Here is a 19,804-nt window from a genome sequence, read left to right as displayed (position 1 = left end):
TAATTTTTGAGTGACAATTTCTTTGGTTTGGTGTTTTTTCCTTGAGAAACGGGGAGAGAGACAAAAAATAGGAACAGAGTTCTACTATTCTTATTTCTAAGGAAGAACAAATAACAAGCGTCTATAGGGAAAATGATAAATTAATGGAAACGGGTTCTTGTGTATTGTTTTGGAGACTAAGCACATTAGATTGAATTGTTTCACAACCAGCATGCCTAATTATTTTGTCTGCCACATTCATCTATTTAAATCATTCCTAACTTTTGGATTGCTGCCTAGAATATTACTGCAGTACGTGTTTCAACTGGTTATTCCCTTGTCATGTGTAACTTCACGAGGGAGGCTGATTTTCTTTGGAAAAAAGAAGTGAGCATTGGCAGCATGTTTATAACATCTGATAAAAAGGGATGATAGGTTTCGTAATGTTGATTTGAATGAGTTACACGTGAACTGATACTGTATTTGTCTTGTCAGGTCAGTGACTTAAAAAGTGCCTTTGTCAAGTCACTTCTATGAGCGAGGACTGCTACACCAGTGTTCTCAAAATCCCGTCTTTGCCAGCCAGACTTTGCCTTCACCGTACAACTGGTGGAAGATACCTCAGCTGTCTCCATTTGCCAATGAGTTGATGGAAAACTGAAAGCAGAAAAAGAAGAATAATTATTGTTATTCCCAGAACATGAACAAATGACTGCATTGCTTTTCGTGTGTAATCAATACCAGCAAGCAGCCGTCAAAGAACTACTATTCTATCAAGGAGTGCCATTGCATTGAAAGACCTTGGCTTAAAACTGGTGCATCTGTGATACAATCAACAAGCCCATGTGTTTTACAGACAGAAATGCGACTGAGCATGTTTTTTCCCAGCCAAAAGTCTACAAGCGGGACTTAATGATTGATGAGTGACTGCTTGCTGATAAACTTTCTCTGTTTATTCTGCTTTGTGTGTGTTGGACATTGTTAATCTTCCCCCACATTTTTGTTGGTTTATTTTTTTAACTTTCTTTTCAGTTGGAATTGAAGTTATTTTTTCTCCCCCCTTTTTTTTCTTTTTTTTTTTTTTTCCCTCCTTTTTCTTTCCCTTCCCTTTGCCATTAGTTTTGGAAATTTCTTCAGCATAATTCACTTGACAGCAATTTCAAAATCAGCTTTTCATCATGGCTTTGAATGTTGCTCCCGTAAGAGATACAAAATGGCTAACATTAGAAGTGTGCAGACAGTTTCAGAGGGGAACTTGTTCACGCTCTGATGAAGAATGCAAATTTGCACACCCCCCAAAAAGTTGCCAGGTTGAAAATGGAAGAGTTATTGCCTGCTTTGATTCCTTAAAGGTAAGAAAAAGATTGCATATGTAGTGAAAATGCAGTTACATTGTGCGGAAAGTAAATGTGAAATGATGAGTTACAACTAAATCGGGTTAATCAGAAAGGGATTTTTTTTTTCTTGGTAAGTGCATATTAATACAAATGTTGTTTGTCATAACTGTTATTTATTGAAGCTGTCAAAAGATTTCTTTCTAAGGATTTTCTTTTCCAGTGTCAATGTTGTTTACAAAGACTGATGTGACTGTGAGACACAGGATTGCTTACAGCTGCTGAGACAATTGTATTCTCCCTAAGTACATTTTATGAATTATCATTGTTTCATGGCAAATGAAAATCCACGGTGGCGCAGTACTAGGCCATTACCAGAGTCTTAATGAAACAAATCATATGGAAAGAGTGCAGATTCTTTCATTTAAATCAAGAAGTTAAAAAAGTCTATTTATTACTTAAATTTTGACAAAACGGGTTGTTTACCCTTGGTATTGTGGACTCCTAGATAAATTAGTAGCATTGATAATTACATGTATGGATAGAGTAGATAGCAGAGTAAGTTTAGAACAGAGTGAAGGGATTCTCTCCTTTAGAGGATACTTAGCAATTGTGTTACTAGGATGTCAGCTGACTTCTAACTTCCTAATGACATCAGGCACGCTTGAGAAAACTATTTTAAAAGTTCTGTGAAAATACTTTGTGTACTGCATAAAAGATTAATGACCCCTTGGGATCTGGGGAGTACACAGTGTCTTCTGTGATGATACATTTGTGTTCTTGCGTTGACAGAAGGGAAAAGCTTATTTCATATAAGTAATTAAAGAACGAAATTGAGCATTTCAGATTTTACTGTGAAAGTTTTAAATGTGGTTTTGTCTTTTGGGCATGGGAGAATGCCTTGGCCTGCTTTTTAAATTTAGCTCTGTAGGTCAAAATTCTGGTCTGTCACCAAAAACTCCCTTACTGTGAAAACATCAGTGTGAATGAGAAGAAAACTCAGTGTTATTTGATCATGATAATTTATTTTCATTATAACTTGTTGTTTTTTTGGTTTTGGGTTTTGGTTTGGCTTTTGGGTTTGTTTTTTGGGGGGGATTTTTTGTTTGGTTTTTTTTTAATGCATGCAGGCTATTGTGCTAGGCATCTTTCTTCTGGGCTCTCTCACTTCTTTTGAGGATTTAGAAGAAAGTGACTCAGGAAAAACGTTTTTTGGGGGGAGCCGTTGTGTTCTGTATGTTCTGGAAACCAGAACAGCACCTTTGGAGTCATGGCAGGATGTCACTGAGTGCTATTAATGACCTTAATCCATGGATTACTGCTCAATAAAGTGTAACAGCTTCTTTGTAGATGTTCTTGTGTATTGGTTGCCTGCCAATGGGATAATTTTGTTATTTTTTTTCCTATAAGAACAAGCAGGCTAGTGTCTGCAGCAAATGGGCAATAATCAGCTTTTACAAAAACCAGGCAAGTCAGTAGGGGTTTTTTAATACATGTTTTAACTATTGAAAAGGCTTGGGGCTATGAGGCAGGAGGTGGCCAGCAGGGCTCACTCACCCATGGGCTGGCAGGGCAGTGGTTTACAGTGCAGGAGGAGCTGCTGCTGCTGAATCATTCTGGCTGAAGCAGCGCTGCGCCTGTCCTTGCTGCCCGAGGCAGCATCATGCTCCCTGGCAGCGTAGGGCACTTGCAGCAGAGGTGCCAGCTATTCGAGCTGGAGACTTCCGTGCAGGGATAGCTATGACCCATGAATCAAAACTGCAGTCACAGCCTAAGCTGATAATACCATGAAGAGAAATCCTGAGGGATTGCTGTGGATAACTTACTGAGCAGCAGTGCTGGTTGTCAGTGGAGAGAAGTTCAAAACCATGTAAGAAATGTAGTCGAAGCAAGCAGGAGTGTTTTGTTCTAATGTGGAAGGGCATCTGCTCCCAAGGGGCCAGCTCATTCCAGCCCAGCTGCGGAGGCTAAAGCAGTGGTGCTCCATCCTACTGCCTCTCTTTCTAGGAGGCAGAGGACAGCATACACTTGGGCTTCCCACCTTGTGTCTTCTAGTTCAGTCTGTTGGGTTAAATTGCTGGTAAAGATGGGATTATACCAAGAATCACAGAATCACAGAATCCCAAGGGTTGGAAGGGACCTAAAAAGATCATCTAGTCCAACCCCCCTGCAAGAGCAGGGTAACCTACAGTACATCACACAGGAACTTGTCCAGGCGGGCCTTGAATATCTCCAGTGTAGGAGACTCCACAACCCCCCTGGGCAACCTGTTCCAGTGCTCTGTCACTCTTACAGTAAAGAAGTTCTTCCTGATGTTAACGTGGAACTTCCTATGTTCCAGTTTACACCCATTGCCCCTTGTCCTATCACTGGATATCACTGAAAAAAGCCTAGCTCCATCATCCTGACACCTACCCTTCACATATTTGTAAACATTAATGAGGTCACCCCTCAGTCTCCTCTTTTGCAAGCTAAAGAGACCCAGCTCCCTCAGCCTCTCCTCATAAGGGAGATGTTCCACTCCCTTAATCATCTTTGTGGCTCTGCGCTGGACTCCTTCAAGCAATTCCCTGTCCTTCTTGAACAGAGGGGCCCAGAACTGGACGCAATATTCCAGATGCGGCCTCACCAAGGCTGAGTAGAGGGGGAGGAGAACCTCTCTTGACCTACTAACCACTCCCTTTCTAATGCACCCTAAGATGCCATTTGCCTTCTTGGCCACAAGAGCACATTGCTGGCTCATGGTCATCCTCCTATCCACCAGGACCCCCAGGTCCCTTTCCCCTTCACTACTTTCCAGCAGGTCAACCCCCAACCTGTACTGGTACATGGGGTTGTTCTTCCCCAGATGCAAGACTCTACACTTGCCCTTGTTAAATTTCATCAAGTTTCTCCCCGCCCAACTCTCCAGCCTGTCCAGGTCTCGCTGAATGGCAGCACAGTCCTCTGGTGTGTCAGCCACTCCTCCCAGTTTTGTGTCATCAGCAAACTTGCTGAGGGTGCACTCAGTTCCCTCATCCAGGTCATTGATGAAAATATTAAACAGCACCGGTCCCAGCACCGACCCCTGAGGAACTCCACTAGTCACAGACCTCCAGCTAGATTCTGCGCCATTGACCACAACTCTCTGCCTTCTTCCTTTCAACCAGTTCTCGATCCACCTCACTACTTGATCGTCAAGCCCACACTTCCCTAGCTTATCTATGAGGATGCTGTGGGAGACAGTATCAAATGCCTTACTGAAATCAAGAAAAACCACATCTACCGCTCTACCATCATCCCTCCACCTAGTCACTTCCTCATAGAAGGCTATAAGGTTGGTCATACATGACTTCCCCCTCATAAAACCATGTGATGATAATTTCTTAATGCAAATGGTGGACGTACCAACTAGGGGAGCAGCGCTGCTAGATTTAGTACTCGCCAACAAGGAGGGTTTGGTCGAAGTGGTGACGGTCAATGGCAGCCTTGGCTGCAGTGACCATGAGATGGTGGAGTTTAGGATCCTGTGTGGGAGGAATAGAATACCTAGCAAAGCCACAGTTCTGGATTTCCGAAGGGCCAACTTTGGCCTCTTCAGTCAACTGCTAAGGGAAGTCTCATGGGAAAGTGTACTAGGCGGTAAAGGGGCTCAAGATAGTTGGTTAGCATTCAAGGACCGCTTCTTCCAAGCTCAGGATCGGAGCGTCCCAATGAGTAGGAAGTCAAGTAAGGGATCTAGGAGACCGGCGTGGTTAAACAAGGAGCTGCTGGGCAAACTCAAGTGGAAAAGGAGAATCTATGGATTATGGAAGGAGGGGCTGGCCGCTTGGGAGGAATATAGGACAGTTGTTAGAGGATGTAGGGAGGCAATTAGGACAGCTAAGGCCTCCTTGGAACTCAATCTTGCTAGTCGGGTTAAAGACAATAGAAAGGGCTTCTTCAAATACATAGCAAATAAAACTAAAACAAGAGGCAATATAGGCCCACTGCTGAACGAAGTGGGTACCCTGGAGACAGAGGATATAAAGAAGGCAGAGGTGCTGAATGCCTTCTTTGCCTCTGTCTTTACTCCTGCAGACTCTCCCCGAGGGCCCCGGATTTCTATAGCCCCAGAAGGAGTCAGGACAAAGGAGGAGTTTGCAAGAAGCCAGACTGTGGCCTGAAGCAAGTGTACGTGGAGGTACAGGTTTCTTTCCACCAGCCCTGGTGCAGGCAGAGGGAGGCCCAATAATGGGACAACAGTGTCTTCAACTGCAGCTCCTCACTGCTGAGCATGAGGTGCACCCATGCATTTTACTATGCTGCCTGACCCCGCAATGCATGAAAACTGCTGGGACCACGACAAGTGCATAGCTCCTGGCTATATCATTTGGTATCCTCGCAACTATTATCTCTGTTATTCAGAAGAGTGTTTGTAAATTGCTGTGTATCAAATCAAACTGGTTTGGGTTGGAAAGGACCTTAAGGTCATCCAGTTCCAACCCTCTGCCATGGGCAAGGTCACGTTCCACTAGACCAGGTTGCTCAAAGCCCTGTCCATCCTTGCCTTGAACACCGCTAGGGATGGGGCACTCACAACTTGCTTGGAAACAATGTACGGTAAGAACATGCCTGGTGAGCTCAGTTTGCTTATACTACTGGTTGAGGGACTTAAGTCACTAGTCACATAAATCCACTTGATGCGTAGCTTTCGGAAATACTGGTGTTAATCATACAGTTTCAGAACAAGGCTTTGGCACTTGGCAAGGTAACTTTGCATGTAAATAAACAGAACAGTCTAGAACTATAGATAAAATCAGAATTTAATTAAAAAAAAACTTGAGAGTTATTTTCCTTGCTGAACATTGAATGGCTCTTAAATGCAACCAATTACTTAGAGTTTATTTACATAATACTTAGAGCTTTGGAGACTTAGTGTTTTAACTGTCTTGGTTTGGTGTACCTGCTGTAAAAATAAATTATAACGAATATGTTGAGTCTTTTTGAATAAACATCTTCCTACCCAGAGAAGACAGAATTTTTTAGTCTCAGATTGAGGTATGTGTTACATTTAGGTGGTGCCTGGTAGTTACAGCTGCTCCCTAAGAAGTCAGTCAAACACAATTTACAGTGCTCTGCGACAGGCTTTCCTTTCCTTTACATGCTGATCAATCAAAAGAGCCCCTGTTTTGGGAAGGTACCTGCACTTTCCTGCATGCTGCGTTTTCTCCAGATTTGTAGGGCAGACGAGGGAGCATGGTATCAGTATCTGCCATCTGGATCAGGATGCCAGAGCAACCAGTATGGAGATATGGGACAGAGTCCAGCAAAGGGCCACAGAGATGACATAGGGTCTGGAGTATCTCTCCTATGAGGAGGAGCTGAGGGAGCTGGGGCTTGACAGTGGCACAGGTTGCCCATCCTCAGAGATACTAAAAAGCCGTCTGAACATGGTCCTTAGGCAGTCGGCTGTGTGTGGCTCTGCTTGAGCAGGGGATTGGACCAGATGACAGTCAGAAGACCTTCCAAATTCAACCATTCTGTGACTGTGTGACCCGAAGCATCTTCACACTGACTTGCCTGTAGCCTCAGGGTTGTTCTAAACTAGTAAAAACTGACTGAAGGAAATTGGGACTGAAGGAAATAGTTGGGCCTGAAGGAAATAATCCCAGCCAGGGACACCTGCCTCCACGCTGTGCCATGTCCTCTGTGCTCCCACCGCTGTCTTTGTGATGGTGCTGTGTGCCACATTGTGAAGTTGATTGTGATTAAACCTCGGTGGTGGATGTAGTTGCTGTTGACAGAAGGGAAAGGGGCTGCATGGCACTGTGTCACTTTCTGCTGGTGATGGTGCTATGGCCTTAGGCCAGGCTTCTGGAGTAATATGATTGCATCAGAACCCAAGTTTTCCTGTATTAAAGAAGTATCTTTGTAGGTCTGTTGGTTCCAAGTAAAAGGTCAACAGAATTTGACGAACACTGTTTGCTTTTAACTCAAAGGGGATTTTTGGCTCTGAATGCCTGTCCTTGCAAAACTTGACTTTAAACCCAGCAAAAGTTGCAACAGCAACTGTTGGACTGATTACAGTTTTCAGGAGCCAAAATGCTCTCTGTTGAAGACTGTCTGGGCTCTGAATATCTTTCATCTGTGACATGCTCCAGGCTAGACAGAAATAGCTAAAGACTAATGAGCCTGGTTCAGATTCAGGCCAGAAACTTGCTGATTTCAAGCCAGGTTCTGCCGCATGGGTTCCTGAGATGCAGCTCAGCATTTGTTTCTCACTCTCTCATGAAGGATTAAGCCTGGTCTGTCCTGAACAGGGCATTTTTGGGGTGTTAGGAGGGTGTAGGTGGATCCCTGTGTACCCAATGGATGGTGATGGATGTAGCAGTTTGCCAGACGCATGTCCATTAGCTGGTCATAACATCACCTCCAGCAACAGGGCTCCTTCCAGCAAAAGCCCCTATGACTCAGCCAGCCAGTACAGCCATGTGGGCACACCCAAAACTCTACTGGCCAAGTGGCCTCTGAGCTTAACGTGATGAGAGTGACTCCAAGCTAATCAAGTTGACTGTGCCCAAGGTGAACAAAGGAGTGCTTCCATGGCAAGGCCCAGAGCCCTGACAGTGGGCAGGAAGTTGGAGGATGCTGAAGTAGCACTACCAGAGCTTTGTCTGCTTCCTTAAACCCTGCTGAAGCCTTTTCAGAGCCTTTATAGGCTCTCCTTTGGATGCTGCAGTGTTTGTGCATTGGGAAGGGTCTGTGAAGAGGCCTGTGTACCTGGGAAGTCTGGATTTCAGGAACTGCTGTTTATATTTTTATACTTCTTGCTGGATACAAGTTGCTTTACTTAAAAGTGAAGAACGTGGATATAGAGCACTTAACATATCACGCAGAGTTCCCTCCACTTTAGACACTATAAGCAAACCTGTTTTCAAGGCTTTCTTGCCCTGCTGGTAACAAAGAGCAAAATCCTTTCAAAATAATACTAATTAATACATAGTATCTGGAACAGGAACACACAACACTTGGCTGTATTTGAGCCGGAATTGAAAGCATCCAAAACATTAAAATGGATGGTGGTGTCTAGGAGTGGGAGAGGGGAAAAGCTTGGCAGATAAGAAAATATGGTCATATGCATTTTGCTGGGAGTTGACTCTCATGTTTTCACACGAATCTGAGTTTTAAAATCTGGTGTTATTTCTCAGCTCAGATTTCTACCCTTTTTGCGGGTCAGCTACTAGAAGGATATGTTGTCTAAGCTAACACAAGATAACAGAGAAAGTGTCTTGAAGATACTGACATTGCAAGTTTTATGGTGGTAACAAGAAAATGAAAGCATCTTTAGGACTACAGACAGCTTTTTCCGTATTCTTTTATCTATTTACTAGTGTCTAAACACTTTCAACTCTTCTATTTATTGAGCCAGCAGACTACTGTGAACTGTTCATTTGCATTTTCATGAAAGCCTTTTAAGAATATGCCTATCTGGTCTCAGTTGGCACTACAGAATAAAAGGTAATTGAAAGCTGTACTCAGAGACCTGTTTACCAAGTTAAAAAGGTTCCAGGAAAAAAAATAAATTTAGGAATATCCACTTAGTTAAAATACCTGGAACTGCAAAGAATCTGTTTAAGATGGCCTCAGCTTCATTTAGAAAAAGGAAACAAAAGTCTGTAAAGTGAACAGGCTATTTGTAAGAGTGTGAGCTCAGAGCTGGAATGCAATAGGTAGTCATTTGCCTTCATTTACATTGTCATTTGACATTTACAGATGTCAAAGGTTCAGGATCATCTCATACTTTAAGTAGGTGGTACCTGCTCTCACGTGGCAGGTGAGGCAATCTGGACACTGTAGATGAGCACCAGATGTACAGGGGATTGGCTAATTTTGCCTGTACTAGGAAGTATTTAAATGGGTGTTTCAAGTGTCCTAGCTGGCTGAATTTCTGCCCGTCTCCCAGTTATGTGGTGTGGCACTGTTCAAATTCAAGGTGAGGTCAAGGGCTGTGCCTACAGCTAGTGGGGAGGAATGACTGAAACAGGCAAGCTCATTTCTCTTGGGTGACAGAGTGGCTTATTCCTTCTGGGCCCATGAATTTTGCCTGCTTTGCTGCATAGTGACCCAGTTTCAGCAGGATGGGGTGGGTATAGGCTGCTCGTTTCAGTAGTTGTGGGCTTTGGGGATGTGGAGGTTGCAGGCTGGAATCTTTCAGGTGAGGGATGATTCAGATCTCACTCTTCCTGAAGAGCAATAGGTTCAGCCGCAGCTTCAGTTTTTCACCCATCGCCTTTTCAGGTTTTGTTATTTTTTTACAAAGTCCAGAAAACTTACAGGCAGTCTGAAAACACCACCTGGCAGGAGCTTTCCTGTGTCTGAGATGTTGCAAAGTGTGGGCATGAAGAAGTGGTGTCAATCAACACCAGTTTTAGATGACTGAGAATTAACTCTGTAGGTTGCTCCTGCATTCAGAACAGGAGTGGCCACCCTGGCTCAGATCAAAGCCACATTTAGCCCAGTGACCCTATAATGGGCAGTAGTGGGTATTTAGGAGGTGGGGTAAAGGTTGGACTTGATGATCTTAATGGTCTTTTTCCAACTTGGTTGATTCTGTGTTGTGCAAACATGCAGTGGCTTCCTGGAGTACTCTCCTGGCTCCTCGTGGTGTGCTCCTTCGGGGATGTTGAGAGCCAGGCATGATATAGTTGTACTTAATGGCTCTCAGTGACCATCTGTCCCCTCGATTTGTCCCACTGCTTTCTGAACTGTGTACACCTCCGGTACTCACAGCATGCCGCAGTTCGGACTTCCACAACTTTGTTACATACAGAATGGAAACCAACTTCTGTTCATTTTCAATCCTCATCTCATCCCCAGTTCTTGTATTGGAAGGCAAAAGAGAGTCTCCTGTAAATTGTGCTATGGATTAATTTGGGTGGGTTTTTTCCACTGACTTCTCTCTGGAAGTGGCATGTTTCTCTCCCATGAGTTCAGAGGAAATCACTTGAGAGCAGATTTGATGTATTAAATGTTCTCTGTGAAAATATATTCCCAGGACAGGTGTGATTCCTGAAGGCCCTACTTTTTCAGGCTATGGGAATTTTTTGGCTCAGAATAAAGTGCTAGACGTCAGATGCTGCGTGAAATTACGCCACCCTTATTTCCTGAGACAATATTTCACCTTATACCCAACCTGTGCAACTGTGAGCTGTTGCTAAAAAGAGATGGTTACATCCAGTTCTATGTCCTATCACAGCTAGATCCCCTTTTTTATTTCTGTTCGAATGATTATATAGCCATGCGACTTCTTTGAATTGATCCAAAGAAAAGGGAAGAACTGCATTAAACATAAGATGAAAGTATGAATTTCGGCAGCAACATCTAGCATAAATTGAGATACAATGGGGTTTAAGAAAGGGGAATATCTTTCTGAAGATCACTACCATCTGCGAGTTTAGGGACTCAGTATTCTCTGTGTTGTCAGTCCCCTGTTCTTGTTTGTTTTCTGCAGAAAGCCTCTATTTTCAGGTGTTCTCCTGTCGTCCCCTCAGCAGGCACGAGTTTCTTTATCACTTCCTTTTTTCTGTTTGCCTCCCTCTTTGTCTATTCATGGAACTGTCTCTGTTTGAGCCCTTCTGGCTCAGAAGGGTTAGAAGGAAGGCAGGGTTAAAAAACAGCTAGCTGAATGTGGACATCCATGTCCCACAGCAGACACCCTTAAAAATTTATGAGCTTGGCTTAAACTGGTAAGAAGAAAGTCTTTATGAAATAAGCCTTTAATTGTTGTATTACACAGTGCTCTGCTTTCCTTAAGTAAATGAAAGCTGTGGACGCTTGCTCACTGCAGAGGGGGCCATGCCACTTGCTAGGATTTACCCCTCCTTCGAGAGGGACATTTCTCAGCTGTGTTGGAGCAAAGTCTGAAGGCACAGCTGAGACTGGGCTGGACTCTGCAGCAGAGGGGCACAGCCATCAAGTCAGCCTTAGAGAAGCAAGTCCTAACCTGCTGCCGCTGTCTCTGCCCTCAGACTAAAACTATGAAAAGGAGAGAAGTTGAAGCAGTTGGAGTTCATTATTGTAGAAAAGCTGAGTGCCTCCTTCAGGCCCTGTTTTGTTTCCTCCTTTGGCTCTCTCAGCAGCAGCACTGAGAGGACGAGGCTGTCCTGGCTGTCACTGCTATCCGCTGTCGGCACCTGCCCTGTCGTATTTTAAACCTGCACACTTTGTTTTAACTTGATTCTCAAAGAAAACTCTGGGCACTTGATCATTGAGCTATCCAGACCCTGCTTCCCTCTGGAGGTGGGGGAAGCCCCTCTTCCCAATTGCATGGTTTAGTGGCAAAGCATTTCACTGGTCAGAGCAGATGCCTTGCGCAAACAGGAGACCTGTTCCAACAGCTTATGCCTCCTTTGGTCCGTTAGGACCGCCTGATGTGAGCAAGTGGGTGTTTACCAGCAGTTTTCACTGCTGGTTTCGGTGTGGTAGAACTTGCTGAGCAGGTCGCCTGGCCCCTGGCCTGGGGAGGAGGGTGAGCACTAGGAGCAGAAATGGTTGAAAGAAAAGGCAGTTGAAGAACAGTCACTGAAGTATGTAATACAAATATATCTTATTGTTCCCTGAATTGCGTTGTCCTGAGAGACTAAAAGAGCATTTAGTAGTTCTTGGGCAGTGGTCTTGCTGGATTGAGTTAACCTTGGTGCTTCCAGAAGCGCCAGTGGAGACTCGCAAAAAGCATTCCCAGGTATTTTGCCATGCCTGTTCATCTCAGGTGCAGCTGTCACTGAGTTACCAGTCGAAGTCCTATTAGATGAGGAAGAGCAACTAGGCAGACTAGTTAGAGCTACAGGAAACCTTATGTGAAAAGGGTATGGTGTTTGGTAGGTGTTCTTCAGATTTTTGGGCACTTGGGGGTGCTTCATATACCCATCAACTCACTGTCTAGTTTTTGTTGCTGCACCAACCCATGCTCCCCTGAGCTTTGTAATAACCAGTCTGTGGGTGTAGTGAAGGCAAGATTCAATCAGAGTCTCTGACTCATCCCATCACTAGGATTCTGAACACAAGAGCAATTGCTCGCTGCCCACTCCTCCCCCACGCTCCCCATTAACTGAGGTCACTCACTGTTCCCACAGGCTTGCTCTCTCCAGGTCTCCCCACCTACTCCTTTATTTTTCTGGCAGGTGGTTCCTCTTTCATTACAGGCTCCCTTGGCCCTGTCTGTGTAGCTTTCTCTCAGCTCAGGCGTCAGCTGTTCTTCCCAAGCTGTTATACTTTGCATCATCAATACAAAAGACAGGGTTGTGCTCAAACGCAGGTTGCTTCCTAATGTAAAAGCCTAGCAGAGACAAGATCCAGATTCCTGTTAGTCCTGGTCATCCCAGCACTGGAAAGGTACTTTATAAAAACAAACACAACAAGGATCGAAGAGTTTATTTGCAAGTCTGTTTGATAACCATATGCCTCTCCCAACTTGTATCTCCTCATATGAAAACTGGCACCTTGCTTTTGAGGAGGTGGATTGTATTGGAAACCCACTGCAATAAAAGGGAAGCTGTTGTGGGTTTAGAGATGTTGGAACATTTCATTGAAAGCCTGCTGTGAAGTACCCGTTCCACAACTGAAATGCAAGAGGAAATCGTAAACATCTGTTTTCTGTCACATTGGTATGTTTCTTGTGGTTGTGGGCATGCTCTGCCACCCAGCATTAGATTCCTGCAAGGTCTTGACCACAACAAAGAAGAAATTAATAATGGGGAAAGAAATTGTCTTCTCACGTGCTTTGTCAATGAGCTGTATGGCAAGGTGTTGTGAACAATGCCCCAGAAGTCAGACAGTCCCAACGCTTGAAAAGACAAATCATTGCATGGTAAAAAAGGAAGAAGTAAACAATAATGGAAAGTTGCATTAAAATGTGTGAAAGACGTAGCAGCTGGGGTGCAACACCCTTGTGTGCACTTGATGGGGGCCAGCGGAGCCCTCCTGCTACCTGTGGGCAGCTGTAACCCTGCAGCTCACACACTGGTCCAGAGCACGGCACTGTTCAGTTCCACACTCACAACTGAGAGGCGACCTACCCTTTTTCATGAGGCATTACAGGTTCTCAGCTCTTGCTTCCTCCTGTAGGTTGGTCTGATTTGAACAAGAGAGGATCTGTGGTGCACAGTATAGTGGCTGCTGCAAGAATGGCCTGGGCTAGCATCCCATCAGGTGTGCTGCTGCCACCTCACTTGCTTGTCCCTTAGGCCAGATATCTTTTAAACTTTGTGGAAACCAGATTTGTTTGCTTTTGTTTGAAATTGTATTTGGGCCTAGAGCACTCCGCAGGCAAGCTGTACCTCTGACTGAATGGCTTCACGTACTATCTTGCATGTTACCATGTTACCTAGCGTCAGTCTGGTGGCACCTCTAAAGATACACAGCGGCTGCGAGAACGGTTCAGCTGTGGTTCAGAAGCTGAGCTGCTGGGACCTTCTCTGTTGGTTCGCAGTGAGCCAAAAAAATAAAACCCAGCATGTCAGAAACTAGACCAAGCTCCATCGCTGTTGTCAAACAGGCCCCTAGCTCTCACCTACGGCCAAGTACAAAACTCAACAAAAGCCAACTTTTTAAGCTAGCTGTAATATAGGGAAGTCGCTTTAAAGTTAATACATATTTATTTGCTTCAGTCTTTGGGCTTGATTCATTTACCAAGCAGAGGCATCTGATACTGTTTGAGATGCCTGCTCTTGATGGCTTTCCAGTGACATGTCAGAGGAGCGTGTCCTTCTGTTGGCACCAGGCAGAGGCCCGGTATGTCCCAGGGTGCTCCAAATGGTCCTGCTGACTTCTCTATGGCAACAGAGTGAAGCCTTTCTTGGGAGGCAGCTTTAGCTCTTGTATTAACAGGAGACTCTGACGTCAGCTGCCTTGAGTTAAAAGGCAGACGATGCATCTGCCACAGTTATGACCTGATTGAAAGGTGAAAGTTGGCATATAGACCAAAACCAGAAGGAACTGTCTCCTGTAGCAGAACAATGCCCTTACAGAGACCAAGAAGGGGATGAACATTTTCGGATTGTACTTTATAGTTCACCAATAGTAATGCTAAGAGGTAATTAATTCATTCCTTAATTTGAAATAGTTGTGACCCACCTAACTGGGCTCATCTTTTGCTGTCTATGTCAAGAAAGAAAATCTTTCTAAGCAGAGGGATGTTATGACAGGGAGCTCAGTCTATTTAAAAATAAAAGGATGGACAACCTTTTGCAAATTTAAATTGAATAGCAACCATAGCTACCTCCTTATGAAGATTTTAAAGGTAGAAATTAACCAGAATATGGTCTATGCATTTGAAAACTGTGAAAGTGACAACAAAGAAATCCCATTCGTCTGGAGGATAATTCTCTATTGCTTCATTTGCACATGAACATATGTCAAGTGCCATCAAATATGCATGTTGTTGGTTTCTGATACAAAATGGGAAAAAATACTTTCTTTCTAAAGAGTATCTTACTGGTGATTTTCCTAAAATAGTAGATGATAATGAATGTCACAAATCAGATTCAGCTAGGTTGGAAAAAGACCTTTAAGATCATCAAGTCCAGCCGTTACCCCGGGACTGCCAAGTCCAGCTCTAAACCCTGTCACTGAGGGCCTCACCTACATGTTTTGTAAACACTTCCAGGGACGGTGATGCCACCACTTCCCTGGGCAGCCTGTTCCAATGCCTGTTAACCCTCTCTGTGATGGAGTTTTTCCTAATATCCAGTCTAAACCTCCCCTGGCGCAGCCTGAGGCCTATCACTTGTTACTTAGGAAAATTAAGGCTACTTCCCAAATGCTTTTATTCTGTGTGCTTCATAGCACTGGTCATCCAATATTTGTCAGGGTTATTAAAAATGGAGGCAAGGGCTTTGCATGTGCAGAGGTGGAGGTGTGTGGATACAGATACAGACACACTGTGAGCATCTGCAAACTATGGTGCTGGTAAGTGCTTTTATGCTTCATGCAGAACACATTGGTGCTCTTGATGTTTCAGTCTGCAACAGTCCCGAGTATAAATCAATACAAATATTAATTTGCTGCAAAACTCATTACTTCAGTAAGAGCAGCGCTAGCTGATTAGTATGCATTAGGTTTGTGTTCGAAGTGCAGGAAAGTCTATGGTTCCCTTTCTCTAATTGAACCTGCTGGCTATAATTGTTTTTATCCTGGATTCTTGAGGAAATGAGACTTACGGAGTCAGGCTGTCTCTCTTTCCTTCCTCCCCCACTAAGTTGCGAACCCACTGGATTGTCAGCCAAGTTTGACAAAGAGGTCATAGTCTCAAGGATAAAAAAGTTGCTACAAGTTTTTTAAAAACAGGCAGCCAAATAGGAGAGAAAGAGGGAGAGACCTATAAGCCCTCCCAAATGAAAGAATTCCTTCTCAGAGAGTGAAGGTAATAGGACATCCTTAAAACTCAGTTAACCACAAAGAACCCAGGTTTTCGGGTGTGCAATGAAATGTGTCAAGCTCCTGCCTTTCTTTGTGCCGGTGCTTGCAGCACTACCCATTTAATGATAGTAGCGGTCTTCGTGCTGAGTAGAGCAATAGCAGAGGACTGCTTGCAGTCATTCCCTCTTACCCTTAGCCTCTGCTTGCTTGTTAGGTGTAGTTTTCATGATACTTTCCTTTTTTAATCTTTTCAAATAGCAGATTTATCTTAATGAGTCATTGGTACTTCCCTTCTTTTTCTTCAAGGAAAAGGAAATTTCCATTAGGAGTGCAGGTTTAGCTCTTATTTTAGATGGGTGTGCAAAGCAGTGGAAGGATCCTGGATGACAGGTGGGGAAGGTGACATCCCTTACTGAAGCTGGCTGTTCTACAGAAAGCACCACAGACATTATAAAAGGCAGTAAGAGAGAGCAACAGAAGGTGTAAGGATACGGTTAGGTCTCTGGAAGGAGGGAGTTTGCAGTTACCATCTCTGCTGTGAGGTTTCTTGAGGCCTTTTTTTTCTTTAGATAGCCACTTGATGAAAAAAATGAAACTATCCTGGAAGCAGAGGTGACTATGTTTTATGCAAGAACCATGTGCCGTTTTGTCCTGAGCATCTCTTTTTGTTTTCAGGACAGCAGCCTATAAGGCTCTTCCTGTATCCTGGTGTAAGAGGAAGCTGGCTTTTGGCATTACTCGAGGCTGGCCTAAGAGATGTTTGCTCTTTCTTTCTTCCCCCAAACTTGGCATTTTTGCAGTGTAATTACAACCTCCATTGTTCCATGCATAGATGATCTATTAAACAAGTACTACTATAAAAAAAAACAAAACCAAAACCCAAACAGATTTAGCCAGCTTTCCCTGAAGCAGCAACAATACTATAAGCAGATTTTCCTTCATCAGATATATCAGCATGCCAGCTGTTACAATATATGTAATGTGTTTAATGAGGAAGGGAGTTTATTATTAGATAATTGAATAAAGCTGTTCTTTCTAATTAGTTATTTGCCTTTCAGTCCTGGATGTTGCAAGAAGATCCTCTGTGATCTGTGTCAATTGTATCTTGGTGTGCTTTGATTTGCTATAGAGCAGCTGCGCATCTCAGTGATGAACGTGAGCATCAGGGGTGTGAAAGTAGCCAGGAAGTTTTTTGTGTGAAATGAGAAATACTGTCACTGGCTAATTAAGTAGCGAGCGAAGGTCAGGTAATTCATAACATATCTGTATACAAGGCCAATTTCTGTTTAGCAGATTAACTTAATGATTGATAGAGGTGTGGAAACATCAAATGGAAAAGTAGCACAATAAATTAATAAACGTGTAGCTTTTTTAGCTGCCATAAAGAATGATGGGTTTTGGTTCAGTTTAACAGAAGTTAATTAACTGCTGGACCTAACAGGTTTTGCTGATACCAGTGTGCTTGTGATCCAAGACTGCTTTATTGCTTGAAATGAGACATGAGTAGAGCACCTCAAATGAAGAGAGGGTGACACTGGTGTGGGAACAGAACCCAGTAGTAGATGCTGGTGCCCTGCATCCCTGTGAATGCCAGGAGGAGACCACAGAGAAGACAACACAGTTTGGAAAAGGCTGCACTGCTTTTTCAGTGACTTTTCTAATAATAAAGTAGGGATGTAGAAAGGGAAAAAGCTGCAGGCAGAACTGTGTGCTGCTGTTGCACATAACACGTAGCAGCCTTCTCTCTAAACAACCTGTTTTCTGATATGGTGATGAAAATACACCTGATACAGAGATTATAGGAATGCCAGTGCGGTTATGACTGTGTTTAGATAGTATTGCATGTTCTCTGGCTTGGTTGTTTAATTCAGACTGGCTTAGTTTATGGAATAACAATTTGCTGTGCGACTATAGACGGAAGAATGAAAAAGACCTTAAGTGATCTGAAGGGAGGACTGAAACTTTCGGATATGGCATCTGGAGGATTATTATTAGAATTCATTAGTTTATTATTTTTTGGCTTTGCATTTCTTAGGAGCATACTGTGTGTGGTTAAGAGCCCAATTCAAATAGATAAACGTAATTTATTAATATAAATATGGTAACTTTAACATCCTTTCTCTTCCCTGAAGAATGTGGAGGGGACCTGCTTTGATTTTATTTAGTTACATATTAGAGTCAGGTCTCTCCTTCTGAGAGATGGCTCAGATGTTTAAATTTGGGCTCCCTGGAGTGGAGACAGGTTGCATGAGAAGTCCCTTGAGTGAGAGACATCCCCTAGCCATGTCGCAGCCGCACCCAAAGCCTGGTGCTGTGCTGCAGAGAGTGGGTTACAAGTGATGATTTGAGCTGCAAGAGAGTTCTTTATCACGGGCAGCCACGTCATCTCCTCACTAAAGTTATTTACTAATCTCCATATTGAACGTGGGTAGAGTTTTTTGGAAGGGTATTTTTGTGCTTCTATCAGAAGACTTTCCTATAGCTTCACTTTCAATGTGCATTCTTCTCATTTCCAGCACGGATTTATTCACTGCCAGTTTACCTCCTTCCAGATGAATGTCATTGTTATTCTGCAGCTGAAGCAACCCATTCCCCCTTCCTGTTACCTTTACCTGCCACCCAAACTTCTCCTGGGATGTTCAGTGGAAATAGGCATACCCCTTCTCAGCCTTTGTTTTATTCAGCCAAAAAACCCCACCGTGCACTATTTCTCTGCTTGTAAGACAGGCTTCCCTTTCTTTGAGTTACCTTGGCAGCCCTCACTTGTGCCTGCTCCAGGCCAAATCCATCTTATTTGGATGTTGGTGACCAGAAGCACGCACAGCATTGCTACTAGACATTCGCCACAAGAGAAGAATTGGCTTGCCACAACAGCCTGCTACCTTTCCTAGACAGTGCTTGGTTGATACATCCTTGGTGCTGTGATTGCCTCTTACAGAGTTTGTCACACCAGCATCTCCACCATCAATCAGCATTTGATTAAAGCATCCGTGGTGTTCTCTTCTGCCATGGTCAGCTCCATCCTCAGGTTACAGCTGAACACCTCCTGTCTGTGTCTGCACTGGTATGGGGGGTTCATGTTGCTGGCTACGAGTACTTTGTTCTTTCATACTGGTTCTTATTCTCTGGGTTTCAAGGTTTTAATCTTCTATCATACCCTGATTCTTTTATCTTCCCATTGCCAAATGAGCTTGAGTCATCGGCATGTTTCATTAGCTTATCTGGAACTTCTGAAAAACACAGATTTGGTATCCTGGAGATATGGAGCTTAACAATGTAATCAAAGCAGTTGGTTTCTGCATCTATGACTTTATAGCCCCTCCAGCCTATGACCCCATGGATGACTTATCCTGGGACTGATCCCATGTCCAACTAAGCCAGTTGTAAACCTCCAGTTGATTTCATGGGCTCTTCACTGTCCCCACATTTTCTGTACTTTTCTAGAATGCAGCTTGTTTTGCCTGTTTCCAGTAGGGTGCCTTAATGGTTGTTCCCCTGTCCGGGGCGTTAAGTGGAACAGGCTTACCCTCTGTCTGACGCATAGACTTTTTGAAGCTGTATTTATAAAAATCCATTAATATAAATACTTGGGAGCTCTCAGCTGTGATGCCATGACATGGATCCCTCCCTGTAGGTTTCTGTGAGGACTCCTTCAAAAAGCCATTGACACGCATAAGGGTTTTTAAAAACTCTCTGTCCAGTGATGTGCATCAGTGTGTGTTTACGCTGTTTCTGTGAACAGCAAGTGAGAATCTGGGTTTTTCTTGCTTCTTAAAAAAGAAAGAGAAAAAAAAAGGCATCTGTAAGATTTATCTTCCCCTCAGTTCTCTTTTTATTTTGAAAGGAATGTTTCATGCTTTTGCAAAGGGTGTGTGTGTTGGACTCTGTTTTCTTTTGCCTTTTTTCCCTTTTCTGTCAAAATTCCATCTCTGTTTTCCATCAAGGATATGTGAAAAAGATTTTCAATATATATCATTAAATGGTTTCCTTGTTCTTATACTACTCCCTAGGCATCTGCTGCTGACTGCTTTTGGAAACAGGATACTGGGCTGGATGGACCTTGGTCTAACACAGTACAGCTGGTTTTATTTTCTTAAACGCTGAATCATTTGTCA

At 43.6% G+C, this 19,804-nt stretch overlaps 1 protein-coding gene across 6 annotated transcripts in view; it reads left to right on the top strand.

Annotated features, from left to right (window-relative positions):
• Nucleotides 1-19,804, top strand: part of MBNL2 (muscleblind like splicing regulator 2) — a 114,887-nt gene that overhangs the window by 37,738 nt on the left and 57,345 nt on the right. For 5 of the 6 annotated variants that reach the window (XM_065678039.1, XM_065678036.1, XM_065678037.1 and 2 more), the window contains exon 2: nt 475-1,331. The exons of the other annotated variant lie outside the window; for it this stretch is intronic. In XM_065678039.1, the coding sequence (XP_065534111.1) occupies nt 1,158-1,331 (174 nt within the window). In that variant the 5' untranslated portion in view covers nt 475-1,157. The remainder of the gene's footprint in view (nt 1-474; nt 1,332-19,804) is intronic. 6 annotated transcript variants of the gene reach the window in all.

Source organism: Lathamus discolor, chromosome 4 (assembly GCF_037157495.1).
Source record: "Lathamus discolor isolate bLatDis1 chromosome 4, bLatDis1.hap1, whole genome shotgun sequence".
Taxonomy (NCBI): Eukaryota; Metazoa; Chordata; class Aves; order Psittaciformes; family Psittacidae; genus Lathamus; species Lathamus discolor.
Note: the sequence above shows the minus strand (reverse complement) of the source record. Positions and strands in the feature narration are given on the sequence as shown.